The sequence below is a fragment of the Grammomys surdaster genome, unplaced genomic scaffold (assembly GCF_004785775.1).
Source record: "Grammomys surdaster isolate TR1022 unplaced genomic scaffold, NIH_TR_1.0 310, whole genome shotgun sequence".
Lineage (NCBI taxonomy): Eukaryota > Metazoa > Chordata > Mammalia > Rodentia > Muridae > Grammomys > Grammomys surdaster.
In genome coordinates, this window is record NW_021604729.1 from 2,039,641 (window position 1) to 2,056,750 (window position 17,110).

General features: G+C 42.4%; 1 protein-coding gene across 1 annotated transcript in view; it reads left to right on the forward strand.

Moving 5' to 3' along the window:
- Window positions 1–5,197: 5,197 nt before the first annotated feature.
- The window catches only part of Asrgl1 (asparaginase like 1), a 21,756-nt gene continuing 9,843 nt past the window's right edge, over window positions 5,198–17,110 (forward strand). Inside the window, exons 1-2 of the mRNA XM_028777500.1 lie at window positions 5,198–5,270; window positions 5,807–6,007. Of these exons, the coding sequence (XP_028633333.1) occupies window positions 5,198–5,270; window positions 5,807–6,007 (274 nt within the window). The remainder of the gene's footprint in view (window positions 5,271–5,806; window positions 6,008–17,110) is intronic.

Genomic DNA, 17,110 nt, shown 5'->3' on the forward strand with positions numbered 1-17,110 from the left:
CACAGCAATAAAACCCTAACTAAGACAGTTTATATAGGCAGAAATTCATAGTGAGCTCATAAGTGGGTGCAGGGAGAACTACAGGATAGTTGGCCTTTTGCCAAGCTTTTTTAGTAGTTTAGACGTAACAGTTTAAGCTGCCCTCTATCTTGCTTGGCTCTGAGTGAAGGCTATGGTTGGGGAATTTCCACGAAGGAGAAGGAGAAGAAGAAGAAGAGGAAGAGGAAGAGGAAGAGGAAGAGGAAGAGGAGGAGACCTCAGAACATATGGTCAACTTGACCTTGCTCTGAGCCAAACTATTTTTCTATGTCTATGGTCAAGCTGCTTTTGTGTCAGCAATACGGGTTGGCTGACAGGCACAAAACAAAAGAGTTAAAGCTGAGCCAGCAGGCTTCATCAATTATGATTATTATTATTTCGGTATTTATACTTTATTCTTAATAGTCATAATGACTTTCTGTACCCACTCAAAGAAAGAATGGATTGAGAAGATACAAGGCTTAGACGAAAATTACAGAGACTTATAAGTGAGAATAAGAAAAATACTCAGACACAGATGGAGAAACTTAGACAAGCCTCAGAAAGACCTAAGAAATACACTCAGACACAGAGGAATTTAGACAAGAGTCTACTATGCCACTGAATAATGAAACTGAAAAGGGTCACCCAAGAGTGTTAGAAAACCAGCCTTAGTTTATCTGTGAGATGATAGGTACCTCCAAGGTTATAATAAAATTAAATGTAGTCCTACAGACATATTAGATTTGTGGAGATTAAAGGAAACAGCCCTTTCCTATGGTATTCTTTTATCCTATGAGAAGCAAATATTAAATTCATGGGCAACTCAGAACAGAATTATCCCCCAAGACTGGAAAGATTTGACAACAGCAATAGTGGAAGCTGGTCCTTAGTTATAATGGTGAACGTGGTGAAAAGAGGAAGCCAGGGCCATGGAGCAACAAAATCAGGCCTAAGGTATTGATATTTCCCAGGATAACTTGATAAGTAAAGGTCAATATGCTGAGCTACAAAGCCAGCTTGAATTTGATGATCATATCTTGGTGTCTTAGTTAGGGTTTTACTGCTGTGAACCATTGCAAACCTTATAAGAACAACATTTAATTGCGGCTGGCTTACAGGTTCAGAGGCTCAGTCCGTTATCATCAAGGTGGGAACACAGCAGCATCTAGGCAGACATGGTGCAAGAGGAGCTAAGAGTTCTACATCTTCATCTGAAGTCTGCTAGCAGAATACTTCCTTCCAGGCAGCTAGGATGAGGGTCTTATAGCAGCCACAGTGACTCACCTACTCCAACAGGGCCACACCTTCTAATCGTGCCCCTCCCTTGGCTGAGCATATACAAACCATCACACTTGGTGTTATGCTGTTTAGCAGCTTTAAATGCTTTGGATAAAGTTGAAGAATCATGAAAGAGATATGAGTCATTTACTAAAATTACGAAAGGCTCAAAAGAAGCCTTCAATGATTTTTTGCAAAGATTGATTTCAGCAGTAAATAGAATAATATCAGAACCAGAAGTTAGAAAAATATTGATTGGAACTTTGGCTTTTGAAAATGCTAATTCAGAATGAAAAAGACTGATTAGATCTTTAAAGGAAAGAGCAGCACCAATATAGGAATGGGTTAGAAATACAGCTGGATCTCAAGTTTATAGTGCTAATCTGATAAGGGAAGTAATTTCTAAAAGTCTTAAGAAAAATAAAAATTGCAGATGTTTCATTGTCATAGGCAGAGTCATTTGAAAAGGAATTGTAGGCAAAGCATTCCTAGAAACAATGTTTTTAGGGTTTCGGTTTTTGGGTTTTTTGGGGTTTTTTAGAAATAATCCAAAAAGAAGACCTCAACCTTCAGGAGTATATACAAGGTATGGCGCCGGGCTGTGGTGGCACACGCCTTTAATCCCAGCACTTGGGAGGCAGAGGCAGGCAGATTTCTGAGTTTGAGGCCAGCCTGGTCTACAGAGTAAGTTCCAGGACAGCCAGGACTACACAGAGAAACCCTGTCTCAAAAAAACCAAAAAAAGGCTGGGCGGTGGTGGCGCACACCTTTAATCCCAGCACTTGGGAGGCAGAGGCAGGTGGATTTCTGAGTTCAAGGCCAGCCTGGTCTACAGAGTGAGTTCCAGGATAGCCAGGGCTATACAGGGAAACCCTGTCTCGAAAAACCAAAAAACAAAAAACAAAAAAAAAACAACCCCCCCCCAAAAAAAAGGTGTGGCAAAGGCCAACACTGGACGAATAAATGCAGATCAACAAGGGTAACCCTTTCCCATCAGGACACTCCTGAGAGGGTCTCTATCAGACCCTGATATCAAATTTGATTTAATCATTCCCTCTCAGCAGCAGATAGGACAATTAAAAGATTTAATGCCTGTTGTTTAAAACAACACTGCTCTGGGTATAATCAAGGTCAGAACACCTTCAGTGGGTAAAACAAAAATTCAGGAGAGACCAGAAAACAAGTATTTTGGCAAACTGCTATAAATGATCAGAGACCTAAGTTGAAAGTACAAATAAATGGCATTGAAATTGAAGGTTTAGTAGACATGGGAGCAGATGTTATCAATAATTTCACCAAAATCGTGGCATCCAGATTGGCCTCTTCAGGAAGTAAATATTGGAACTTTATCTCAGGTGAAACAAAGATGGGTCTCGTGTATAGGGTCAGAAGGATAAACAAATAAATTAAAGCCGTATGTGGCTACTATGCCATGAACTTATGAAAGTGTGATTTGTTGAAGCAATGGAAAACACAGATTAACATTCCTCCAAACTCAGAAATCAACCATAAAATAAAGAATGCTTCTAAGAGAATATTTTAAAATATTATCAAGAATAGTCACAGCCTGTCCAGATTATCCATAAGCAGGACAGGAATATAAGAATTACAATAATTCATCCAGGCAGTGGTGATGCACGCCTTTAATCCCAGCACTTGGGAGGCAGAGACAGGTGAATTTCTGAGTTCGAGGCCAGACTGGTCTACAGAGTGAGTTCCAGGATAGCCAGGGCTACACAGAGAAACCCTGTCTCGAAAAAAAAAAAGAAGAAGAAGAAGAAGAAGAAGAAGAATTAAAATGATTCAAGTTTAAAAGCTGCTTGCAAAAGACAGGCTGAAATTCAAAGTGAAAGTCCTCTATGATCTAAAAATAATTACATGTAAACCTTGAATATATATGAAGAAAAAAGGGAGAAATGGGTATATTTATCCACTTAGGTATATTGAGTTTCAAGTTTTCAAAAGAATGTATTTCAATTGAAAGATAATACTTTTTCTATTACCAGAAAGCATTTTGCCCTAGAAAAGATATAACCTGCCAAAAAAGGAAGGGAGAAAGTCCAGCGCTATTCTCTCTCCTGCTCAGTCATCGGCTGATCCGCTCTTGTGGACAAATCAGAGAATAAATGGAGAGCAATGCTTATGCAACACTGAAGCAGGAGATATTTAGAATAAGCATTACAATGCCAGTCCCGATTGCAACTAGATATGGGAACAGAGAAATCAGCTTTTGAATAATACAAGGATAATCTTTACACAGTATACAATAAACATTGTGCCTGCAAGCTTCAGCTACAGAGTAAGTTTGCGACCAGACTGTAATAGATGAGACCATCTCAATTTCTTTTTAATTAGAGCAAATTCAAACTCTTCTCTATAGCAAAGCCACTCTTAAGGTCTCACATTCACCCTGAGAAAGGGGTGAAAACATCACTAGCCAAAACCATAGTATACAGTGGAAGGAGGTGGGCAGGCAGCCAAGACTGGGTAATAACTGATGCTCTGATTTCCAGAATTAAAGGCCAGTTCCTTCTCCAGCATCTCCTTTGCGTAAGATCTTTCTTCAAATAGAAATCTCTATTTATGCAGCAAATAAACACAATAAATGAAACCCACCCCAATGAGGACAAGACAAATCTACTCAGTTTGCTATTGCAAAGGAATCAACCAGTCACGGGTTTTGGTAGAGACTCAGAAGCAGGCAAAGGGGTAGGAAAGGTCTCTAGAGGGCACCAGGAAGGCTCGGCTGAGTCCTGTTTGGTTGCCCTTGGCCTAGGGAAGCTAGAGATAGACTAACTAGGAAGGATGGTTAGGGGAAACAGATGTAGCTTTTCTCTGGTTGGTTAATATGGAAACAGGAAAAAAATATTAGGAAAATTGGCACCTACCCACCGGGTCTTGACCATTTGAAGCCGTCTTTACTGAAGTTTATTGAGGTCTACAGAACTAATGGTTGGGAAATCTTACACAAGGTCAGCACTTGTCCTGGTCTATATCCAGTCTCTCATCAACACATAAGCCTGGGTTGCCCCAACTTAAAAAGAGAAGGTCTTGCAAAATGAAAGTCTATCTTTGACACCAATTCATCTAGCCAATGGACAGTACAAAGCAATTGATAATGAAAATAAAATATTGCTTCAGTAAATCTAAAATTAAAAAACAAAGGTTATGAAAAACAAACTCATAATTCAAATAAAATTGTTTCACATAATAAAGCAGGGCATCCTTCCCATGTGTCACTGCTGCAGATACCTGTAGGTGCTGAGTCCGGGTGATCTGTTCTCCCTCTTTTGAGTATTAGAACAAAACTAGAATCTAGGGTCCGTTTTGTGAATACAAAGTGTTTGATCTTCTACCCCTGCTGCCACAACTTTAGGGAATGCTGGAAGCAGAGAAAGAAAAAATGTCAACAAAAAGAGGGCACGGAGAGATGAAAGGATTTAGAGCTGGAATCCCTCCCTGGACTTGGGGAAGGGGGTGTCGGGGGAGGGAACTGGGATTTTCGGGCTCTCGGAGCCTATAACAAACAGAACCTGGCAAGTTACAGGCAGTTGTATCCTTTATTTTCTGCTCTTCCGAAAGATTAGGATGGGGACCTTAAAGAGTTTTAATGTAGAATTCTAACTAGCAAGACTTAATTAAGATCATGCGATAATTTCAAGACAAAGGAGACGAAGTGTCCCGCGTGCAGCTAGGGAGGTCGAAGAGTAGAAAAGCGGTGTTACTCTGGATCTGGAGTTCCCGAGGGCTGGTGCGCAGCGCGGGGACCCCCGGGGTTTACGGTAACCCAGCAGCGCCCCGGGGGCCCCCACCCTCGAGCGCAAGCGCTGAACCGTTGCCTGCGGAGCGGTTGCAGGCGAAGCGGTTTGCTGGCTAGTGGCTTGGCCAATTTGACATCATGGCGACCGCCCGCCTCCGAGACGGAGGAACTCCTCCGTGCGCCCGCGGCTCCGTGGCGCCGCCAGTCCGAGGTATGGGGAAGGAAACAAGAACAGAAATGTAGGATTTACCAAAGACGAGGAGCTCAAGTCCGAAGGACATGGGGAAGTCCAGTCCTCTGGGTACCCCGGACCCTCAGTGGAGGGAACTGGAACAGGGAGCATGGACCCCGGGAAACTGAGGCACAGAGGGACTCCTGGGAGGAGGGCTGGAGCTCTGATGCACGCGTCCTCTGTACCGGCGACCCAACACAAAATAGAGGCTGCTGTTCTCCGGGGAAACTGAGGCTGAGGGGTAGCACTGTGGCACAAGCACGGGCTCGGAGTCTTGACACCCCGCATTCTGAGCCACAGATGCCCCAGACCCTGCCCCGGGGACCGGAGTGGGAGAGCATGGGGAGGAATGCTGGGGGGCGTGGGTCGCTTTGGGCTTTTCCGACAAAATTCTCACCGAGCAGGAGGGAAAAAGAAAAAGAAAAAAAAACCGAAACCACTTTGACGCTGCTGCTCACTTGGGTCGGTTCTCTTGGACTGGTTTGAAATGACACTTGCCTCTTCCTGATTCCTAGCCACCGTCGATGTGAGTCTCGTGGTGGTAGTCCATGGTGGAGGAGCAAGCAACATCTCAGCCAACCGGAAAGAGCTGGTGCTTGAGGGCATCACCAGAGCGGCAACCGAGGGCTACAGAATCCTCAAGGCGGGAGGGAGCGCAGTAGATGCTGTGGAAGGAGCCGTGACTGTCCTGGAAAACGACCCGGAGTTCAACGCAGGTAAATTATGCTTTGCCTAATAAATAATACCAAATCGGAACAAGCTCCTGTCCACATAGACGCGGTATCCGTTAGTCTGACCGGCCTTGTGGTCAAATAGTACTCTAGAGCAAGATGCAGTACTGAATTTCCTCATTTTGCACTAAGCTACTTGTTTTGAGATATTTTTTTTAAGTCTGTTATTCACCTTTTATTTAGCCTGCCCCCTAAGAATTCAATACCAAAAGCCAGGCATCTTGCTGGAGATCCCTCCATAGCCTCAAACACACAATCTTCAAGCCTCAGCCTCCCAAGTGCTGGCTTTTCAGGTGTAGACTTTTTGGACTTTTTGTATTTGTGGGTCTTGGGATAGACTTTACATATCATAAAATATAGTCATTTCAATTTTAAGAACTGTGTATTCATTCCCTCCCTCTACCCCTCGTGTGTGTGTCTGTGTGTCTGTGTGTCTGTGTGTGTGTATGTGTGTGTTGTTTTCTCTCTGCCTCCCCCAAATTAGGCTCAAAAATCTTGAAACAGATGCTGGGAGAATCCTTTATTATAATATCCGGTCCCTAATAAACAATAAAGTCCCTAATCATCTTTCTGACTAGTAAATTGACTCTGGATAGGTCTCTAGGTGGAGACTGATAATTTTGCAGACCAAACCATAAGTGGAAACTTGGGATTTACATCCCCTCTCATCTTCTGGAAAAGAGAAAGGGGCCCCCACAATCGAGCAATCCAAAAAACATCCCTGAATTTTGAGGATGGGAGAACCTCTAACTTGGCGAGTATGGCTGTATGCCAGTAACAGCTCCACAGCGAAAGCAGACCCCGCACCCTGCACCCCGCGCCCCGCGCCCCGCACCCACCCAGGACCCTTCCAGACCCTGCCCTGTGTGTCTCTTCGTCTCACTGTTCAACTGCCTCCTTTATATACACACTAGTAATACATCTGAGTTCCGTGAACTGCTCTAGAAAAGTAAGCCCGTGCAGGGGTTTTGAGAGACTGGCTTGCAGTTGTCTGGCAGAAATTATAAAGAAGCTATTATTTAAAAATTGGCATCTGAAGTAAGGAAGCAATCTTGTGGAACTAAACCCCTTAACCAGTGGGATCAGACTCTTCAGGTGGCTAGTGTCAGAAGGTCAGTGTCTGCCAGAGCATGATGTAGGGAGGGGACTCACACATCACTGTCAGAAGGGAGGTGCTGAGAGAAACTCCAAAGCTCTTTCCCACGCCTTCCTTCAGAAGAAATGAGTTTGTGTTTCCTAAAAGTCATGTAAATGCAATCAGGGTGAATTATTTTGTGTGTCCATGTTCTAGGATAATAATCATTGTAGTTAATGTGTCTACATGACCCAGGAAGCAATGGTCTAAGACATTCAAAAGATTAACTCACTCTATAGTGCTGTAAAGTAAGCATAATTACTTTGCTTGTCTTTCAGAACACCACAGATTAATTTACTGAGAAAACATTTGTTTCTTTTGTTTTAAAATAGAAAACCTAAGATCTTAAGATTAAAATACTTTTTAGAACTGTACCACCCACACACCATCTGTCTTGGGAAAAAAATTCAGGATATCTTAACCAATTAATCATCACATATTTACTTAGATGATCTTAGCAGAGGCTGCTGGGATACTGGGATACCTCAGCTGGAAACAGCAGATGGGAGAGAGAGGCCAGGCAGGTAATCTGCTGTTAGCACTTCAGCAGCTCAACCTCTGATCTTCTTCTCAGCATTACTCATCTTCAGGCATCTGGAAGTGGGAAACACGCAGAGAGACAGCCTTGGGGGACTGTTTGCTCTGTCTCCTTGACTTTGTTAGGCACTCTGATACTTATTGAAAATTTTCGTAAATTAATCTATGGATTGAGAGATTACAATTCACTGTACTGGCTGGTTTTGTGTGTCAACTTGATACAAGCTGTAGTTAACACAGAGAAAGGGGCTGGGCGGTGGTGGCGCGCCCCTTTAATCCCAGCACTTGGGAGGCAGAGGCAGGCAGATTTCTGAGTTCGAGGCCAGCCTGGTCTACAGAGTGAGTTCCAGGACAGCCAGAACTACACAGAGAAACCCTGTCTCGAAAAACCAAAAAAAAAAAAAAAAAAAAAAAAAAAACCCAGAAACACAGAGAAAGGAGCTTCAGTTGAGAAAATGCCTCCATGAGATCCAGCTGTAAGGCATTTTCTCAATTAGTGATCAAGGGTAGGCCCATTGTGGGTGCTGCCATCCCTGGGCTGGTAGTCTTGGGTTCTATAAGAAAGCAAGCTGAGCAAGCCAGGAGAAACAAGCTAGTAAGTAACATCCCTCCATGGCCTCTGCATCAGCTCCTGCTTTCTGACCTGCTTGAATTCCAGTCCTGACTTCCTTTTGTGATGAACAGCAATGTGGAAGTGTAAGCTGAATAAACCCTTTCCTCCCCAACTTGCTTCTTGATCATGATTTTTGTGCAGGAATAGAAACCCTGACTAAGACATTCACTTTCATGGTGGTTTCTAAACTTCCAGACAGGCTATACTTCCAGAACCTTTCCTTGAAAAGACTAGTTCAGTTAGATCTCTGGTGACCTTTAACATAAAAGAATCCCTCCTGTGATGGTCTGTAACCTAACAGGGTCCCTCCTCCTCCACACTAGTTGAGAGAGTGCAGATTAGGGAAGTGCTGCAGCTGCTTCCCAAGGCTGCCTCTCTGTGGGTCTCCCACCTCCAGATGCCTAAGATGAGTAGCCTAGACTCTGTCTTTTCCATCTGCTGTTTCCAGCTGTGGTCAATAGAAACAGTATCCCAGTGGCCTCTGCTAAGATCTTCTGGGTAATTATTTAGAATCTTCAAAAACCTAACACTGGGTTCTGATAAGAGTTCCATGGCCCTAATTAGCATCTGTAAACCTTGTCTGCACGTGAAAATGTCACCTGTGTTTCTATTCATGTTTGAATGTGAACTTGATTTTATATTCAGAGCTTATTCCTTAATACTTAGCTCATTGAAAAGTAACATTAAGAAACACTGTAAAATTGAGTTTCTATGTCAGGGGCAGCCCTGCTTATACACTGAAGGCCTAAAATCAACCATAGGCCTAAAATCAGCAATAGTCTAACATATATGCCTGCTAACACAAAGTCTTAGGTCTCTGTGGAAAAACACTGAAACAGATGACTAGAAGCTCTTGTAAACAAGCAGTTTTGGTGGAAAATTGCCAGGCTGAATAGTTATAGACCTTGTAGATAGGTAACCTCGGTGGATAGTACCAACTTAGATAAGGACAAGTGAATCATAGTCAGAGTCATAGTGACATGTCCCCTGAACCTTCACACAGCTGATACTCTGTTCTGGAAGATAATCTGTACTCCCCCTGAATACCCACACTCCTGCGTCATCCCCTTCCCCACATCCTGCCTTTTTTGCCTGTGTGAAAAAGTAAAAATGGCGATTTGATCAGACTATACACAGATTGCCATTTTTCGTGTCTCTGCCTGTTCCCCACCACCACTCACTGTCTTTCAGGTGACCTTCCCAGACCCCCTGTTTAATGCCCTGCTGGACCAAGACACTTCTAGATGTCTATGCTAGATTTATTTTTATTTTTGTTTGTTTATTTATTTATTTGAGATGGAGTCTGGGGTTTTCCATAGCTGGCCTCAAACTCCTAAGGCTCAAGCAATCTTCCTACCTCAGCCTCCTGAGTAGCTGAAACTACAGGCACAGGCCACCACACCCAACTTAAAAATATTCTTTAAAGTTTTACTTAAATGGGCAACTAAATGATTACCTTTTGCATTCACAGAAATTAAGCTGTATTTACTAGAACTTTACTTTTGCTACAATTTGGTTTGATAACCTGTGTCAGAGCCTTTGAGATAAGATTGTTTTCCTTATCTGTTTTTTAATTCCTTGCAACGTCTACAGTAATGATTAACATTTGTAAGTCCTTTACATCTATAAGATAAAAATCTTCCACGGTGGCTCACAACTGAAACTCCACTTCTCGGTGGTTCAGATCCTTTTTCAGACCTCTGAGGACACCAGGCATTCATAAGGTGAACAGGTATGCATACAGACAAACACTCATACTCATAAAATACAGATAAAAATAGAAAACAAAGAAAAAATACCCTGCTACATATTATAGGACCAGAGTATTCCTTGAATAAAGAAAGGGAAATGTTTTTTCCTACATATTTTCCAGTGGTATATACAGAACATTGAAATATGACATACCTTTTGAAGCACACAAACTTGTATTCATAACCAAATATATCTAAGATTTTCAGAAGATAACCAAAATGAAAATGTTCATGAATAGGGACTAGGAATTGATTTTCTTGCTTTTGTTTTGAAACCTCCAGGTGATTCTGAGATGTCATCAAATTTAGAAGTCTCTATCAGAGTCCTATACAGTTTTAATGATATTTTAATCCCATATATTTACATGTAACAAGCTCTTCCCAATGTATAGTTCTGCCTGTGACAAACATATAGTATAATAACCACTGCTGCAGTGAAGAAATTAAAACGTCCTGTTGGCCCACAGCCCTTTGAGTCTGCACTTCATGCAGACTCCACTATTTTCTATGCCTGTAGTTTTGCCTTTGCCATTGTCACAATGGATCCTTATGATTTGGTAACCTTGTGACTGTTGCATGTGGACTCTGCTTACACAGCCACACGGATCAATGACTGCACCCTTTTAGAGCTAACAGTATTCTGATAGCAGGCATGTTCATCACAGATAAACAAGCCCAACAAACTTACTTAAAACCTGAATTTTTACAATTTTTTTTAATTCAAATTGTGTGGCTTTTGAGTGTGAACTTTGGAGATGACAATGTTGTATTACAGTGTCAAAGACTGGAACCTCTGGGCAGACGCACCACCACTTGTAGCAGGCTATTCGGCAGCTGAACACGGGCCACCCGCCAATGCATTAAATCACCTCTGTAAACACAAGTAGAGGTTTTTTTAACTTGAACACAAGTTCTTCTCAGGCATTCAAGAAAGATGGTCTCGTATGACAAGAGTATATTTAACTTAAGTATATTAGGAACTTCCAGACTTTGTGATTTTGACTGCCTTCTCCCATATCCTAGAGCACACAAACACACTGATGGGTTTGTTCTGTTTTGTTTTGTCTTTTACTTTAGCTGGCCTAATAATCAAAGTAGACCTGGGATTTAGTATTAGTCTGCATTTCCCAAAATGGTTAATGATGTTAAACACTTGTTTACCAACCAAGCCCTTTGTCTATTTTCATTAGATTATTTTTCCTTCTGAAGAGTTCTGGGGATTCTTTTTATATAAATATAAAAGATATAAAAATCTCTCACCGAACATATGAATGTGATGAGTGTATGTTTCCTTCCAACTTTGCCTTTATCTTTGTTTGTTGTGAATGTCTTTCTAAGAATGTGAAGTAGAATAAGATAGAAAGACCAGTTATTGGATAGTGATTTATTGATTTATTTAGTGGTTCATTTATAGTACTGCCAGCATTGCCCGTTTGCCAAGCATGAGTTCACTTGTTGCCTGGAACAGAATGACCTAGAGAATTAGCTGAAACAATGTATTGTTGCCCTTAACAACCTGCTGACTACCATGCTTGCTTCTGTAAAAAAATCTTTCTTGCTTGCCCAACCCCACCTTGTGGGCTTTTTTTTTTCATTATTTATTGTGGTTTTTATAGTTTAAAATAAAAATACAATCTGAACCTGAGAGCGAGGCCTTTCAGAATCTATCCTGGCTTCAGTTCTCCTCTCTTCCACTTTCAGTGATGTTAGAATGCTTACTCCAGAAAGAGCCGTTCATCATGTGCATGTTCTTGATTGTATAGAAACACAATGTATCCATCTTCATTGTTGTAAGAAATACATTTTCTGTCATAGCTTATAGAATATTTGCCTAAACATTTTCTTTTTGGTTATCTTCTAAAATTTTAGATAGATTTTGCCGGGCGGTGGTGGCGCACGCCTTTAATCCCAGCACTTGGGAGGAAGAAGCACAAGTCTGAATGTCTGATCAAGTGCTTAAACTTTATTGTTCGGGTTTCTGTTATAAAGGCAGGCAGGGAGGAGGGTCATCTAGCAGTCAGGGTCCAGGGTCATCCTGTAATTGCAAAGTTCTCTAAGCCCACAAGAATTCCTAGCCCAAATTACTTATCTAAATATTCTCTCACAAGTAAGAAGGCAATTAAAACATTTCTCAGTTCGAGTTGCTTATCTGATTAATAATTTTTCCCTGGCAGGAGGGCAATAAAGTATTCCTTAACTCAGGCTGTTTACTTAACTGACATTTGCTCCTAGGCAGAAGGCAGTCTTGGTGCCCAGCATAATCCTACTCACCTTCCTGTCCCTTCATACCCACCCTCTGCCCTTGTAACCTCCCCCCAAAAAAAGAAAATAAAAAACAAAAATGAAATAAAATTAAAAATAAAATGAAAAAAATCATCTCATTGTAGAAGCTGTAGTGTGTCACAGTGTATCCCACATTATATTCTTCTGTCCAAACATCTTCACTTGCAAATGTTTATTACAGTAAGTCATTGGTCTGGTTCAAGGCCTCTGGTTTCTGCTACACCATCAATACTGGATCCTCAGGGATTCCTCTAGGATATCCTGTTATCACCCTGTGTCATGGGGATCCTGAAGCTTTGTATCTGCAGAACCAGCTCCTTCATGTGCTCCAGCAGTTCATAAATAAGGTGGATGTTGAGGTGAGCCAACTCAAAGCTGGATCTGGGCCTGGGTGGTAGCTGAATTGGTCAGCCTGCCAGCTCTCCCACACCCACAGCACCAGGGTAAGCTCTCCAGCACTGCCCTAATTAGGTCACCCAATGCCTAAGCTAGCACGGGGCAGAGCCAGCTCTCCTGCTTTCTGGCATCCCCACTTCCTGTCTTACACTTTCCCCCAATCAGAACCAGCTCTACTGTGCTGCCCAGATCAAGATGCAGGACCAGCTCTCCCAAGTGCCACAGCCAGTTAGGGTCAGGGCCAACTCTGCACAGCCCTTAGACATCAACATGGTCCCAGCAGCCCAGACCAGGAACATCCACACAGCCTTTGGTGGTGATATGAGCCGCAGACATTGGCACAGAACCCTCTTGCTGCCTGGCTCCAGACCCAGACATGGCCCTCACAGCAGACAGGCCAGGACTTCACCGTGGCCTCAGGTAGCAGGGTCGGCTACTCACATCAGGCTACTCCTCTCTACCCTTGAGTCTCTAGTACCACCTCTCCTCATAATGCTTAAACCAATCAGCTTCTCTCTCTTTTGTCTCTCCACCACAGACTTGTCCATTGTAGTGGCTCCCTCCACTCTTTTGTGCCTCATGGTGTGGTGGCAGACAGGCAGGCAGCCTCTAAGTGTCCTCCACTCGCCCTCACCATGTGAAGCAGGACTTAATACCACTAATTCTCTAACACTCTGAGTCCCAATCACATGTCCTACAATCCAACTATGACTCTACCTCAGTGGTTCTCAACCTCAGAGGTCACATATCAGGTATCCTACATATCAGATATTTACATTAAGATTCATAACAGCAGCAAAATTAGTTATGGCATAGCAATGTTATGGTTAGATGTCACCACAACATGAGGAACTGTTAAAAGGTCACAGCATTAGGAAGGCTGAGAACCTCTGACCTACCTGGAGTTTGTATAGACTCAACACATATTTTTTTTTTTATTATATATGAATACACTGTAGCTGTCTTCAGACACACCAGAAGAAGGCAAAAGATCTCATTACAGATGGTTGTGAGCCACCATGTGGTTGCTGGGATTTGAACTCAGGACCTCTGGAAGTGCAGTCAGTGCTCCTAACCACTGAGCCATCTCTCCAGCCCCCGACTCAACACATATTAAGGGCTCAATTTTACAAGATTTCCCCCTACTTCAAATATGAGTCCCTGAGTTATTCATTCTTCTACCCAATGTGGCTTCCTAATTGCTCTGCTCAGGTTCAGTCATCTTTCTGATGACTGAAAAAAGAAATTCATGGAAATCCTTACTTATATTTGCTCATTTTTTATTAAGTAAATAATGAAGAACAGTAATGATCAGCCAACCAAGACCTAGTGGTGCACAACTTTAATCCCAACGTTCAGGAGGCAGAGGCAGGCGGACATCTGAGGTCAGCCCAGTCTACACAGTGGGTTCTAGGACAGCCAGGGTTATGTAGAAAGACCTGTCTCAAAATAAAACAAAAAACAGATCAGCCACACTCGAAGATACCAGCACAAGGCTTTGTTCATTCAGACATCCAACAGGACTGAAATCCTGCCACTGAGTCTGCAGGTTCCTTTCTTGCTTGGTGCCACATGCAAATAAGCAAACAGTTGTAAGGAGATAGAAGTATTGAATGACCAATGAGTATAGAAAGAAATTTCATCCTCTAGAGGCATGGTTCTTCCTGGGCAAAAATCCCAGTGGGTTTTTACTAAGGCTAGGCTAGGGTATGGGGCAGTACATACTCTCGTTATAGCTTTTCACAGAGAAGAGAGATCTTCAGGAACCTGGCTGCCACTTCTTGTCTTCCTAATTTGGACATGGTTCTATCTGCCATGGCTCCTGTGGGTGTATGTTTTTGGTTTTTTGTTTGTTTGTTTGTTTGTTTGCTTGCTTGCTTGTTTAAAGAACTATTTGCTTATTTTAGGTATATGAGTACACTGTAGCTATCCTTAGACATGCCAGAAGAGGGCATCAGATCCCTTTACAGATGGTTGTGAGCCACCATGTGGTTGCTGGGAATTGAACTCAGGACCTCTGGAAGAGCAGCCAAGTGCTCTTAACCACGGAACCATCTCTCCAGCCCCTGGGTGTATGTTTTTATCATCAGAAGATTATGATGCCAAGGTCACCTGGAATATCACATGATGTCTAGCTGGTCTTGCTGTGGTGGCATAACCACTGGGAGTATGTTATCAGCATACAGGCTTTTAACTCTTGCAAGTCCGCAGCATAGCTGATGGGATTGCCAGTAACTAGAGGGCTTAGACTGGTTAGTCCAACAGATTCAGGACCCAGTCTCACCACACAGCATCCCACATGCCTGCCAGAGCAGCCAGTAAACTTTTTATCAGCTTCTGATAGAGAGAGGAACAGACTGCTGATATGTCTGTTAAACTGTTTTATCATTTTTTTTAAGTGTTTTGCCCTTATTACAAAGTTTCGTAAGTTACTTATATGTTCTAGACAGGTATCTTTTACTACTTACCTTAATTTAGTCTATAGATATTTTCTCCCAGTTGGGCCAAAAAAAAAATAAAAAGTAAAAATTAACTACACTGCCTTTCAGTGAGTCCATTTAGAATATTTATGTCTTATACAATTACTGATAAGTGCTTATATCAGCTATTATGTTTGGGTCTCTTTACCCTCATTTCCTGTTTGCTCTTTATTCCTCTGTCTAAGTTTCCTGAATATTGGTTTTAGAAGTCTGTTTTACTTTATCAACAGTATTGGGGAAAATTATATATATATCTTTGTGCAGAATTTGAGGACTTTTCCCTAGAGATTGTTCTATGTGTATTACTAACCGCTATCTAATAAGAAAGCATTTTAGCAATGGAGGCAAAATGTAGAGCCTCTAACCTTTCTGTGACTAGCTGTGATAAGTTAAGTTCCACCTTACAGTTGTTTGTGGCTTTCCTTTCTGTGAACACTGGGAACAACTTCAGGATCTTGTCACTTTTGCAACAACCACCAAACATAAATATAAACTAAGACACCAAAGAGGAGAAGGCAAGCCTGCTGTGTTGAGAGGTCCTCTTAAACCCAGTATAACTCAAACACCAGGTCAATGCAAATGACAAAAATTTATTGTAATCAAGATGCTATTGATGGATCATGGTTGCAAAACAGCCTTGGGAGCTGGACTACAACCCTGAAAGGACATTGTACACCATATTTTAAGGATGAACTCATAGAGCGAGGCAGGGGCTGTAGCATTGTCCAATCACATTTTGACATAAGGGGTTTAGCAAGGGAGTTTCCATCAATCAAGATAGGAGTAGGTTCCTGGGCCTGGGAGCATGAACTCAGTTTGACCCTGCCAGCAAGATGGAGAAGTTGTCTTTTCGATGTCTGGACTCAGACAACTATTTCCTCATAATAGAAGATGTCCAGATATTGGGAAGTCCCCGCTCCCCTAGGGCCTGGGACCTGGAGTTTAGTTTCTCCCTATGATTAAGTGAAGTCTGAAAATGAAATAGTAATACTTAGAATATGTTTCTTCTGCTTGTTCCCAAAGGCTGTATTTGCCTATATTTTCACTCTCTGCAGCTGGATCTTCCATCTTGGTTTTGCATGATTCCTCCTTGTGTTGTTGCCTCTCTGGTTCGATGCCTCTCTTAGCCACTCTACTGAGTTCAGTCCTCTGGCAACAGATTCTGTTTTCCTCCATCTGTACTATAGACTCAATGTTTGTACCTGTGTTTGTGTCCCTACAAATTCTAATGTTGAACCCAGGATTCCCCACTGTGCCAGTGTCTGGAGATGGAGCCACTAAGGAAATTGTTCACACTGAGTGAGGGCATGGCACAGAGTTCTTCTCTAATTGGATTAGTATTCTTTTTTTTTTTTTCTGGTTTTTCGAGACAGGGTTTCTCTGTGTAGCCCTGGCTGTCCTGGAACTCACTCTGTAGACCAGGCTGGCCTCGAACTCAGAAATCTGCCTGCCTCTGTCTCCCAAGTGCTGGGATTAAAGGCGTGTGCCACCACCGCCCGGCTGGATTAGTATTCTTACAAAAAGAATCAAAGGGACTAGAGAGATTGCTCAATGTTTAGAGCACAGACTCTCTTCCAGAGGACCTGAGTTTGATTCTTAGCACCCATATAGCATCTCACAACTGTCTGCAAACACTCCAGTTTCAAGGGGTCTGACAACCTCTTCTGGCCTTCAAGGGCACCAGACACATACTTGGTGCACAGACATACGTGCAGAAAAACACCTACACACATGAAATAATTAAAAAAAAAAAGCTGAGGATGGCTCCTCGAATAAAGTGCCCAATTGTGAGAACCTAAATTTGGATCCCTAGAATCCACACAAACCAATGGTAGACCATATCTGCAATATCAGAACTCCTATAATACAATGGGAGGTGGGAACAGGAGAATC